A 13004-nucleotide genomic window follows, 5' to 3' on the forward strand; every position below is an offset into this window, starting at 1 on the left:
AAGATGTTTTCCACATCTCTCACACAATGGCGGATCACCACCAGACAAAAGATGTGAATGTGTTGAGTGAGTGTGTGCTGTTTGTAACCTTCTAAATGTGACTTGTGTGTAGCGGTATCAAGATACTGTTGGCCAATTTTCAAGTCTTGATTTGATGCTGTGCAATTCGTTATCCGTTTCCCTATACCGGAGGTGTTGCCAGAATGCCCTGAGGTCCCGTCGTAGGAAGGCTTTCATGTCAATTGCAGGGACGGCCAGGGATGTATTGGCGGGTGCGTGGTCATGCGCAGACCCAGCCAGCTGGTTCGCCACTACGTTTCCAGTGATCTCGCGGTACCCTGGCACCCAGCACCCCACAACCTGTCGTTTGAGGTCGTAAATTGTGCATAAAAGAGGGTAAATTAATATAAGGACAAGATTTTTATGTTTTCTCATCGTTTTCAAAGCTGTTACAACACTCAACGTATCTTTGCACACAACCGCTCGTTGTAGTTGTAATTTCTTGATGTGCTTGTTGGCCACAGATTTCGCATGGGCTTCTGCAGTGAAGATACTTGTTGGCGGGTGCAGAATACCGGATTTTGAAAAGCATGGGCCAACAGCTGCATAGGACACACGAGTACGAGACTTTGACGCATCTGTAAAGAATTCCGGGCAAGTGTATTTGTGTTGAAGTTCAAGGAAGTATGTGCGGATATGTGCACTAGGTGCGTGTTTAGTAACCTCCACGAAGGATATGTCACAGTCAATTATCTGCCACTACCATGGTGGCGAAGATGCTGCGGGAGCCATCAACCGGTGCTCCAGAAGTGGCACGCCTGTTTCCTCGGCGAGGCTCCTCACAGAGCGAGTAGGGCAGTCTCAGTGAAGGACGGTTGGTGAACAAGGCATCCTTCGACAGGTAATTAATTATGGTATGAACGGGATGTTCCTCGTCAGCGTTAACCTTGAGATAGTATGTAAAAGACAGGTAACATCTCTGCAGATGGAGCGACCATTCATTTGATTCTACATACATGCTTTCTATGGGACTAGTTCGAAAGCCACCCGTAGAAAGGCGAACGCCTTGAATGTGGACGGGGTCGAGCATCTTTGAGGCTGATGGGGTCGCAGACTGATAGGTGAGAGCAACGTAATCTAGGTGCGTGCGTACGAGGCTTCTATATAAGTCCATCAGGCATTTTCCGTCACTACCCCATGTAGTGCGTGACAACACTTTCAGAATATTCATTGTCTTTTAGGCACCTGTTCTTTAAATACTTGATATATGGTATGAAGGTTAGTTTTGCGTCCAATATTAGGCCCAGGAACTTGTGCTCAGATTTTACAGCCATACGTTTACTATGCAGGCAAAGCTCAAGATCGGGATGAACCCCCCTCTTCCGGCAGAACAGGATGCAGGTACTTTTTTGCTCGTTCAGTTTAAAAGCATTCTCATCTGCCCATTGAGATACCTTGTTCAAACATAAGTGAACCTGACGTTCACACACTGAGAGGTTAGAAGACTTGAAACCGACCTGCAAGCCGTCAACATATGTACAATAAAACATATTTCGTGGGATAACGAGGCGCAAGGAATTCATTTTCACTATAAAAAGTGCACAGCTCAATACCCCTCTTTGCGGCACTCCTGTTTCTTGAACAAATGTACGGGACAACACATTGCCCACTCGAACACGGAATGTCTGATTAGACAGGTAGCTTTCGATGATTGCCAACATTCTGCTCCGCACACCTAGGTGTGACAGGTCTCGGGGTATGCCAAAGCGCTACGTTGTGTCATAGGCCTTATCCATATCTAGGAACACAGAAAAAAAATGTTTGTGAATGAAAGTATCACGAATTTGTGCCTTGATACGGACAAGGTGGTCAGTAGTGGATTTCGCCTCCCGAAACCCCCACTGGTATAGGTCGAGTAGGCTATTTGTTTCAAGGAAGTGCATCAGTCACCTGTTTACCATTTTCTCAAAGACCTTGCACAGGCAACTCGTCAATGCTATGGGCCTGTAACTTGATGCTGAAGATGAGTCCTTACCCTGTTAAAGGATTGGAATAATGATGGCTCCTTTCCAGGCGGAAGGGATCTCTCCGGAAAAACAAACAGCATTATACAAGGAAAGGAGCATTTTTTGGGTTTCAGGGGGCCAACGTTTCAACATTTCGTACACTATATGGTCGGAGCGTGGGGCGGTCCTGTTACAAAAATTTAGCGATGATTTTTGCTCTGCTAAAATGAAAGGTTCATTGTATGCGTGATTACTTGTGGATTTCCGTTTTATTTTTTTGTTTTTCTGTTCTTGCTTTGTAAGGTTGGAATGCCGGACTACTGTAATGGGTTGAGCTGGAAACCTGTTCGAAGTGTGCACCGAGGGAGTTTGCTTGCTCTACCAAACTATTACCTTGTGTGCTTCCTGCCCTACTTGTGCTTCTTGCCCTACTACCCTACTGACCATGCTCCAGACTCTTGCCTCATGTGTATATGAGTTGATGTAGGATAAAAACTTCTGCCAGCTCTCTCTTCTGGCCTGCCGATGCGTTCTCCTGCCTTGTGACTTGATGTTTTTAAAACTGACAAGGTTCTCGGTGGTTGGGGAGTCTCAAAGACGCTTCCATGCTTTGTTTTCTTGTTCGCGCGCATTGAGACACTCACTGTTTCACGAAGGAACGTGCCGTTTTCTGAGTAGCCCAGATGTTTGCGGAATGCATTTAGCCACAGCTTCAATAATGCTTGTGACTACATGTCTTGTCAATGTTAAAGTTGCCGTGTTCCACCATGTCTATCCCTCCAACTGTTATTGCTTTTCCTTAATTTATTCTGCACTTCAATGTAGGCCACCTTCATGCAATATTTTGTAGCAGGGGCCTTAAAGGATGCAAGTTCGAATCACATCGATTCATATTGACATGTCCACATGCCAATGCTAAGTGACCCAAGTTGATAGCGGAGGTCGTATAAAAGATATAAGAGCTCTTGGGACACCGTATGCTGGCGTGTCTTACATTCACACTTACGAAAAGGCAAAGCAATATGTGTTGAACAAGCTGCGTTAGACACAATATTACTGAGAACTATTAGGCAATAATGCCAAGGAAGGCATAGGGGAATGTTAATAAAAGTAATTGCAATGCTAAATGTGAAAAAAGAACAGTAGACGAAAAGATAGCTTGCCACCAGCAGGGACCTAACCTGCGATCTTCGAATAATGCCTACGGCGCTCTACCACTAAGCTACGGTAGCGGCCGTCCCCCCGTCCACTTTTTTAGGGGCATTTTAGGGTCTATTTGTAGAGGCATATGTGCATTAAAAGTTGGAGGACCGGTAAGCGCCACCTGTTGCCATGAGGGCGAGTGTGGAACACTTTTTTTTCTGCCTGTTTGGCATCACGCAGCGAGTGATCCCATCACAAGCTGGCAGCTGACCAATTATCCCTTGCATACTACCTGAGTGCACCAAGTCTGCCAGAATGAGACCCTCGCTATGAAGGAGGAAAGAAGTGTCAATTTAAGGGCTCATTTTCTTTGTAGTTTTGATAGTGACTTTTAAAGATGAAAACTTTGTAGAAGATGCAGATGGTGTGACTACAGTTATGTTAAGTTGAGAATAATTAGGATGGCTTCTGGGTACTCAGGGCTTTCTGAGCTGGAAGAATACCTGAACTAGTTACCTTACAATGTCGCCACAAAATAAACAAAAAACTGAAGGTGCATACATATATGTACTGGTACAATTGGGGGCACTAAATATGTGAATTCAATCTTCCCATAACATCTCATTCAATTGAAGGACAGATTGTGCTTTTGTTGAGCTTGCATCTAAGGTATAAAGAAGCGTCAGCTGTTTAATGCATCCCGTGCCCTCTGTGTATTGTAACAGTGCTACCATAGAAAAACGGCACGTATGCAAACACACGTGTTGCAGCGGCTATAGGTAAATGAGACGGGGGGAGCCTTCAATAAAGTGTGGCTTTCTTTAAGGCGTACATTGATACACCGCCTGATGTGGGCTATGCGCACTTCACCACAACTAAGTGGAACTTCGTGCGGAGTGCCACTACCACAGGGCATAAGTGAAGCTTGAGTGTGAAATGGCAAGCGCAAAAGTGGGACAATATTGTATGACACACAGGTGTAGCACTGCCACAGCTTAAATAAGCAAAGCTATTTCAGTGATGTTGCATGTTCGTTATCTGCTGTTTATTGCTGGTCAAGTGATAATAAAGACTCACTTGTTAGTTAGAGTTGCATGTGTTCTACTTTGCTGTCCTATTTTTTCATGATGTTTCACACTAGGGTGTACAGCAAATGGCTCGCATGCAATCGGTAAACCTTCAATTGTGCTTGGTCTGACGGTCAGTGTTTTGGGAATCAAGCCCTCCTCTGACTGCTTGATTGTTGACAAGTTTATATTTTGTTAATGAAAGAACATTCTTGTTTTACCTAATAGCCGAGTGATGTAGCCCATTGAGGCACATTGTCCACATATGTGAACACTACTTCTTTGTGCATGTTCACTCGAAAAGTTGCCGCGAAGAGGAAGAAACACTGAGATGCGAATAATTTAGTTTTTCGAAGGCATTACCATCATCGCCGAGTTACTTCATGTGTTACATTCTGGAAGCGACGCAAAAAATACAATCTTTTTTGATTCACAGTGAATACAACCAGTCACAAATCGCACACATTCTTAATCTTACTTGTGATTCTTTTCATAACAAAGTAGGGCATGAGTAACTTCACAGTAAATCTACAATTAATTATGGATCGGTATAATTTTGTGATCTTGCAATCTGCAGGTAAGGCTAATGTCGATAGTGACTTATTTTCTGCAAGTCACTTTTGATGTGTGACCTACCTGCATATTGGAAGATCGCAAGAATTGTACTGATCCATAAGTCAGGAGACGCTAATGTGCTTTCCAACCACAGACCAATTTGTCTTAGCAGCACATCATGTAAAATTTTGGAGCCCATTGTAATCAAGAACTTTACCACATGTTTCTAAGAAAACATTCTGGTTGATGTTCGACATGGTTTTACAAGAGGCCTATAGACAGTCACTCAGCTTACAGAGGTGGTTTACGATCTCGTATTAGGTATTAACAACCATAATCAAACAGACGCACTTCTATTAGACTTCAGTAAAGCGTTTGACTGTGTGTGCCATACCAAAATTGCCAAAATTACTGCTGTGATTGGTGACGGTCCCATCATTGCATAGATAAAGAGCTGTTTGTTTGATCGATCCCAATTTGTCAATATTGAAAACATCTCATCTGCCCCTGTGCCGGTGAATTCAGGCCACCCACAGGGCTCAGAAATGGGCCCACTGTTATTTTTTATTTTCATCAATGACATAACGACGCGCATTGATTGTGAAGTTAATATTTTTGCAGAGGATCGTATAATAAATCAAGAAACACACAACAGTGAAGACCACGTTTTACTCACTAGCACTCTAACCATAATAACCGATTGCTGTGACTGGTGGCAAATAAGACTTAATACAAAAAAAATTCATTTTTGAATGAGCTTTCATATTATGTGATGCATTGTGTAATGTGGTGATTGTAGTTATAAACAAAAACATTTGTCGACCGGAGTTTATTTGCGTCGATGTGTCTGATTTCTTTGTCTCAGTCGCACTGTCTGTATACAAGCATGAAACAACTCGTCCATTTCCAAAAGATAAAAATCCTATTACACTGTACTCACGCAGTTTACGACAATAAAGAACACCACCTGAGAAGCTCCTGTAGTACTAGAATCGCAAGCAGTCCACCATATGCGAAAATGTGGTCCTAAGGCAGCAGATGGGCATCATTTCCTTAAAGAATTGCTGCAATTAAAATACTTATTTCCTACAGGTCATGCAGAGCAACTCGGAAACGTTATTTACTTAACGAACACATCTCTACCAAACCTAGACACTTAAGCTTTACGGAACTGAGCCGTAAACTGCTCATAACTGCTCATAATATTTAAATGAAGCCAGCTGTTTCTTTGCATCAGATGAATCCGCACTATTGGGTAACCCAGTACACACTTGACGCGTATATTATAACACTCAGAACTATCCATTTTCAAACACGTATTTTAAGTAACAAGGGCAGTACTAACTGCACACAGCTCGAGACAATCCATGTTGCACTGCGTATCGAGGAGGTCGCTTTCATAGCCGTCTAGCCTGATTACTCAGGATCAATCACAATCGCAAGTGCAACGCACCTCGTGTTAACGTTACAGGTAGCGGCATAACACACGCTCCACGTCCTTTATTGAGGTCTACTTACAGATGCAGCATAAGACTGCGCGATTCTGCACTCCTCCCTCTAAGTGGTTATCACAAGGAAATGAAGAGAAAAGTGCCGACCCGTAACTGTCTCTCCTTACGAGGGCACTTTAACAGGTCGGCAGAGGGATGGGGTGGGAGAAGGGGAGTGAAAGGAATATGAAGAGAACAGAGGACGATTGTAAAAAGAGAACCCGCGCCCGAAAGTTGAGAAGAGATAGCGAAGATGGAAACTGTCAGAGGAGATCGAGGACGGGGTGCGCCAATCTGGCGAGAGCTACAGCACCGGAGATGAAGGACGACACACCGAATACAGTTCAGCTGGAGTTCCTTGTAGCGAATTCTGCACGCCTAGCTAGAAATCCACAGCGTATTTGGACGCGATCTGTGCTCAAGTACAGCTTACATACACCGCACAGAGAGAGACAAGTAAAGCACCGGGAATAGAGCCATCATGTAGTATCGAACGCGAGTGGCACGTCACATGCCCATAGGCATGCGTATACGAAATCGGACGAAGAGTGGTACTTTCTTATTCAATTTGGCTAGTGCGGCGCTTTCCTCCGAAACATGAGCCACTGAACGCTATCCCTAATATGTCTACGTGCAAGTATCTCAAAGACGCGCGCCTTTACGGTGCCGAGGAAAATATTCAACCGCTTTCACAATCACAGCTCATTTCACTGCGTAGTTCCACAGTGTCCCGCGACGCTCTTGCCGCTTTCGCTTCAGCGCACGTCACTAGCAGACGACGGGGCGCGGAAGGATACACTTAGATGTGCTCGCCGTTCTGATTGGTTGAGAAGGCCTGTAGCTTCCACAGTGCTGCACAGAACTTCTGGAACAAAGTATAAATTTTCATACAGGTGCCACAAATACGCATTCGCCGTCCCAAGCATCCGACCTATTTTTAAATACGCTGCCACGCACGTGTGTCATCATGTCACCGCCTGCTGACGCGGCGCTCCCAACCGTAGGATCTGTTACTGCTATATCCCGTTTCGAAACGCCAGACTCACCTCCTAAGCTTTTAGATTGTAAAAAAGAACAAAAACAAAATGTCAGTTGCCTTCTCCGGTTGCTGTCGTAGCTACGTATAAATTCGCTCGGTAGTGAAAGCCCGGGTAGGTAAAGAAAAATAAATAAGGGGGAGCGGGCGAGATCATGCATGGTCGACATCACAAGTGTGGTGATCACTAACGATAAAAGAAGATATGATACATGTGTTCGTGAAATTATCCCACAGGAAAAAAAGGAACATAAAAAACCGCAGCATATTCTCGGGCTGAATGATTATGAGTGGGGCGAAGCGTCCGTCAGTCCATTCATTCTTGCTTCCGTCTGTCCGTGTGACCGTCCGTGCGTCCATTTGTGCGTTGGTCCGTGTGTCCGTCCGTCTATGCATTCATTCCTGCGTTCGTCTCTGCGCCCGTCCACCCATGTGTGCGCTTGTCCATGCGTCCATCCGTCCGTCCGTGCATGTGTCTGTCTGTCCTTCAATTCATACGCGCGTCCGTCCATCCATTCATCTGTCTGTCTGTCTGTCTGTCTGTCTGTCTGTCTGTCTGTCTGTCTGTCTGTCCGTCCGTCCGTCTGTCTGTCTGTCTGTCTGTCTGTCTGTCTGTCTGTCTGTCTGTCTGTCTGTCTGTCTGTCAGTCTGTCTGTCTGTCTGTCAGTCTGTCTGTCTGTCTGTCTGTCTGTCTGTGCGTCCGTTCGTACGTTCATCTAGTGAACACTCCATGTACCACCATCTTGCATCTTGTCATCCTATATTCATCATATAGTCCGTCCCTTCATCTAGTGAACACTCCAAGCACCGCCATCTTGCATCTTGTCATCATATATTCATCATATAAAAGTACCGCCATCCAGCGGACATTCTAAAGACTAAACGAAGGGTGGCTACCTACTAATACGACGACGACTACTACTATTACATACAACGTGGACGAATGACCCACGGCATAAGGAGCTTCACCCTGAAAAGTGGCCTACAGCTTGCACCTTGCTCACCTGCAGTGCATGCTGTTTGGGTAGAAGAGCGGGTAATGCGGCGAGACAAGCGACTGCGGCCGGTCCTTGTACGCAGTGAGAGTAGATGGCGGGTCATGGCATAGCGAAGCCATGTCCACTGTCGTCCAGCTAGCTGCGAAGCCCGTGGCTGTGACCGAGTAGTCCGAGTGGAAAGTCAGCCTTAGCTCGTTGGACTCCGAGAAGTGATCGAATCTGCACAAGTGCAACGGCAGTGTTTCTCCGTTAAAAAAACGCCCGGCCTGCACGGTAGGCGCAGCACAGGCACAGCGAACGCTAGAAGAGCGGCCTTTCAGAGCCTTTTCAAAACACTCATTTGGTAACTACTGCAGGCACACTAGCTTGGTACCCACTAGGGCATTAATAATAAACTTTTGGGTAGTAGGCCAGCATTCGCTATTCTATTTTTCGTCCTTCTTCTGAGAAGCGTTGTATCCGCTAAACACTTGCAAGGAATTATGTGCCGATTGTCCATGCAGTGGCTGACGACGATAAGGAATTATTGCTGAAGTGGGTATGCGCCACAGTTAATAGCTGAAGAGAAACAAGCTTTTGTAATGGGTTCGAGCATTGGGCGGCCCACTCGTTACGCTGTTCGCATTGTGCGATGACTGGTTGTTCTTTCGGTGTTGTAAAACGATATACAAGTCGTATTAACGCGATTGCTTTCCCCGACATCAAACCTGCTTAAGGCAAGTTTGACAACAAACAAGTCATAAGCACCGGTGTAGCACAGTGGTAGAATACTGGGATGGCACCCAGCGGACCCACGTTTGAGCCCCATTGTGTCATTGGTGCGAAGTTTTAAAAACGATAGTCTTTTTTTGGGTACTTCGGCGTAAAATATTTGGTCTGTCTGTCTGTCCCAGCGGACCCGGTTTCGAGCCTCACTGTGCCATTGGCGCTAGCTTTTTTTTAACTTCGCACGATGTGGTTACGGACACCAGTGGCGGCGACCAACATGCAACTGCGCGTGACCCTAAAAGTGATCTCATAACAGCTTTCGCTGTAAAAAAAGTGCTGCATGAGCAGCCTGAGAAAAACTCAAAGTAGCTCGTTACGCAGGACATATGCGCGATGTTTATTTCAAGTCGAATAATATTTTGATGATATAAGAAATAGAATCTACGGAATTGAAGGTTCATAAACGCGAATGACTGTCATAAACCGGCATTTGCGCCAAATGCACTAAACGTATATTTGTAAGTACTCTTCTTCCACAAGAAAAATGGGTTCTCAAATAGTGTATCTGTCTTCACACCTCTCAGATACCTACGTGTATTCACAATTTTCTAGCGCATAATTTTTGTGTGTAGACTGCAGACGGAGCCTGGTTCCGGGTGTAATTCATGACAAATCTAAGCAGGGACAATCTCTCATGGACTATGAGTTTTCTTTCCGAGTTTAAAGATTTCGCTGGTTGCTTCACGCTACAAACGTGTGGATAAGAGTTATGTCTCTTTGATTCTTGGATGAATATGGTGGGAGAAGTGGACTGATACAAAAGACACTCACCTGTCCAGGTCGGTCTCGTGCTGTCCACAGATGCGCACGGGATCAGCCCGGGTGTGCGGGCTCTCGATCTCGATGTAGTCGTATAGGCAGTCAGCTTGCCATTCGAGATCCAAACGAGAGAAAGAGAGCAGTACGCGCGAACCGGGGGGCCCCACGATGGACACCGTGTAGTGTAGGTCGTTCAAGTAGTGCGCCGGGTGATGCAGCGACATAAGCGTGCCCGTTTGCTCCGTGCGCGTAGAGTTCAAGTCTTCAGGAAGAGCTGCAGGAGGAACGACCACAGTGCACCGTGATGCATACTTGTCACGCGCGTACAGCATGAAATGGCAATGTGGCATATCAGAAACTCGACTCAACTGCGACGCACTTTAGCATGCACCGTGCATGCATCGGGAGGGTGTCGAACCAGTTCTACTTTATAATAGCAAGACGGAAACACATCTCACGAGCTAGGTGCATTGTTTACGGCTTACCTGAACACTTATTTTAGGTTACCATCGATATGCAATTTTAGTGCCCATGTAACCCTCGTACGAAGAAAAATGGGAACACCGCTACGAGATCGCATCCACGACAGATCAAACGACACAAAGGAACGTTGTGGAGTATCCCACTTCCTCCGTTGCGAACAACTCTTCACATTGTTATGAGTCCATTACTAGGGCCACAACAAGAGCAATAACATTGAATTAAGAGGCATTACATGGAGTAATCCAGGTCAGCTCTTCTGATCTACAGCGTGCTGAGAGGAATGAGGCCCGCGTGAGATGCATTAAACGCGATTTTCTTGATTTTCAGTTAGTCATTAAAGCGTCATAATGTCATTCACTCCCAGACAAAAAGAGAATATTAGGGTACGGCATCTCTTCCTTTAAGTATCTCTTCAAAAAATAAGACCAAAGTTCTTTTAAACCTGGGTGCTTCTTGAAAGCTTCATCAGTAATGAGCGTGGATTGATTGATATGTGGGGTTTAACGTCCCAAAAATACCATATGATTATGAGAGACGCCGTAGTGGAGGGCTCCGGAAATTTCGACAACCTGGGGTTCTTTAACGTGCACTCAAATCTGAGCACACGGGCCTACAACATTTCTGCCTCCATCGGAAATGCAGCCGCCGCAGCCGGGATTCCATCCCGCGACCTGCGGGTCAGCAGCCGAGTACCTAAGCCACTAGACCACCGCGGCGGTGCAATGAGTGTGGATTCGGTGAAAGTGTACAGTGTAAAAGCAACTACGTCTTTGTGCATCATATTCCATGTGTTTGTTCATACAATGTTTTAGCTGAATGACTTGTATTTTCAAGATATATTCTCCATAATAATAATAATAATAATAATAATAATAATAATAATAATAATAATAATAATAATAATAATAATAATAATAATAATAATAATAATAATAATAATAATAATAATAATAATAATAATTTGTTTCCAATGAATGCGACTGAAAGATAGGAAGGCTTGGCTAAGGTCACACACGTTTTACAGCAGAAAACTTCATATATATTTTATTTGTATTCAAGAGAATAAAACAAAGTAAGACAGAAAGAGAACAAAACGAAAACGTGACAAGAGACAGACCTTTTCAGAACAAAAACAATGAAGAAAATGCCTTTTCGCAGGTTTCATTTTGCAGCACAAGCGTTACACAAATCTATGTGGAAAGCAATGCCCCAAATGCGTACAAATGAAGCATTTAGCGCCGTATAAAAATAACAACATGTGATACTAAATATAATCCTGCGTATAAAAAAATGTCTTTATAGCAAAGCTCCTCGTAAGCGCTGATTCCAGCCAATCAATATATCTGTAATACCATTAAAAGTTATCTGAAAAATTTCTAACCGCACTTACACACGAAAAGCTTTGATAAATTCACCCGAAGGTATTATCGTTAACAAGAACAGTACAAAAAAGAAGTCAGTTGGTATGAGACGTTATGTGCGGTCACTTGCTGGATGAGATCTTAGCTTTCTTTCGCAGCGCACGCGACAGTAACCACAATTGTGTTAAAGTTAGCCTTAGCAATTCTCATGACTAAGTCCACCTATCCTCGTGAGTACAAAGAAGGCTAACCAAAATACTCAACGAATGAAACCCGTCATATATCGGTTGAACTATCATCTCCTGAAAAAAAAAACTACAATATAAACAGAAGGAAAACGTGGCAGTTTAGGCAGGCGCCTCCATAAAGGGCACTCCACACTATCGGCCTTTAAGGGCGCCATCCTCTTGGGTGCTTCAGGATTGGAAAACATTTAAGTCGGCCTGACTGCCATCGACCGGGTGCGCCTAGCATGGGATGCATCAGTTCAGCGCGCGCACACAAGCGCTAGTTGCGATGAGCATCGATCCATGACAGCGCGCACTCACTGAACGCTTTTTTCTGGCAGATGTATCGGCCGGAATGGTCGCACGGCTTCCAGGCCCAGTGCAGGTCGCTTCCGTTCTGCTGAGGCCTCCACTGCAACGCCAGGCACAGCGGTGTACCCTTGGTCCCAGAGCTGGCCGCTTCCCCTAGAGGCCATCGAAAATCGTGGACGTGCTTTTCAAGACACATTATTCCCGTTTTTATTTCGCAGAAGTAAAAGCAAAAAGTGCGAAAAGAGCAGCGCAATGGTGCGATTTGCTGCATGCTCGAGGTTAGGTGGCTATAGTAATGAGAGGAGTGAGGTGCAGTGTGTGTAGCTGACGGGACATATACACGTGTCTGCTTCGTATTAAACCCTATTATGAGTTTCAAACCTACCATTGTTAAGTGGTCCTTCTCCTGACAACCGTGATTCAGCGAAATGCCTACCCCCCTCCCTCATACCCACTCCATACTTTTCTTTTATTCATAAAATACCGCTTTTATTTTATTCACACAATTTGTCACGGTGGTCCGCACCCCCGAATCTATAAGTGCCCTTTCCGTTTTCTTTGTTCGGATTGAGGATAGGGTATGACGCATTACACGTTAGCGTTAAGAAAATGAGCTCTAGCCTTGAAGAAGACGTGTTCATAGTCAAACGTCGGCCCGATAACACAACCACTATTTACGAATGTTTGCCTTACTCTCTATATAGCTAATATGTATGGGCTGGCGTCCCTCACACTTCTGTTAATATTTACGATCATGTAGTAGCCACCATTAAGTCATTACAGCCTGATAAAAAAGTAA

The 13004-nt window shown here is 44.8% G+C and overlaps 1 protein-coding gene across 2 annotated transcripts in view; it reads right to left on the bottom strand.

Moving 5' to 3' along the window:
• Nucleotides 1-13004, bottom strand: part of LOC119176906 (uncharacterized) — a 566139-nt gene that overhangs the window by 45236 nt on the left and 507899 nt on the right. For both annotated transcript variants that reach the window (XM_075878066.1, XM_075878065.1), the window contains 3 exons: nucleotides 12215-12358; nucleotides 9835-10096; nucleotides 8302-8514 (listed from right to left, as the gene is read on the bottom strand). In XM_075878066.1, the coding sequence (XP_075734181.1) occupies nucleotides 8302-8514; nucleotides 9835-10096; nucleotides 12215-12358 (619 nt within the window). The remainder of the gene's footprint in view (nucleotides 1-8301; nucleotides 8515-9834; nucleotides 10097-12214; nucleotides 12359-13004) is intronic.

The sequence above is a fragment of the Rhipicephalus microplus genome, chromosome X (assembly GCF_043290135.1).
Source record: "Rhipicephalus microplus isolate Deutch F79 chromosome X, USDA_Rmic, whole genome shotgun sequence".
NCBI lineage: Eukaryota > Metazoa > Arthropoda > Arachnida > Ixodida > Ixodidae > Rhipicephalus > Rhipicephalus microplus.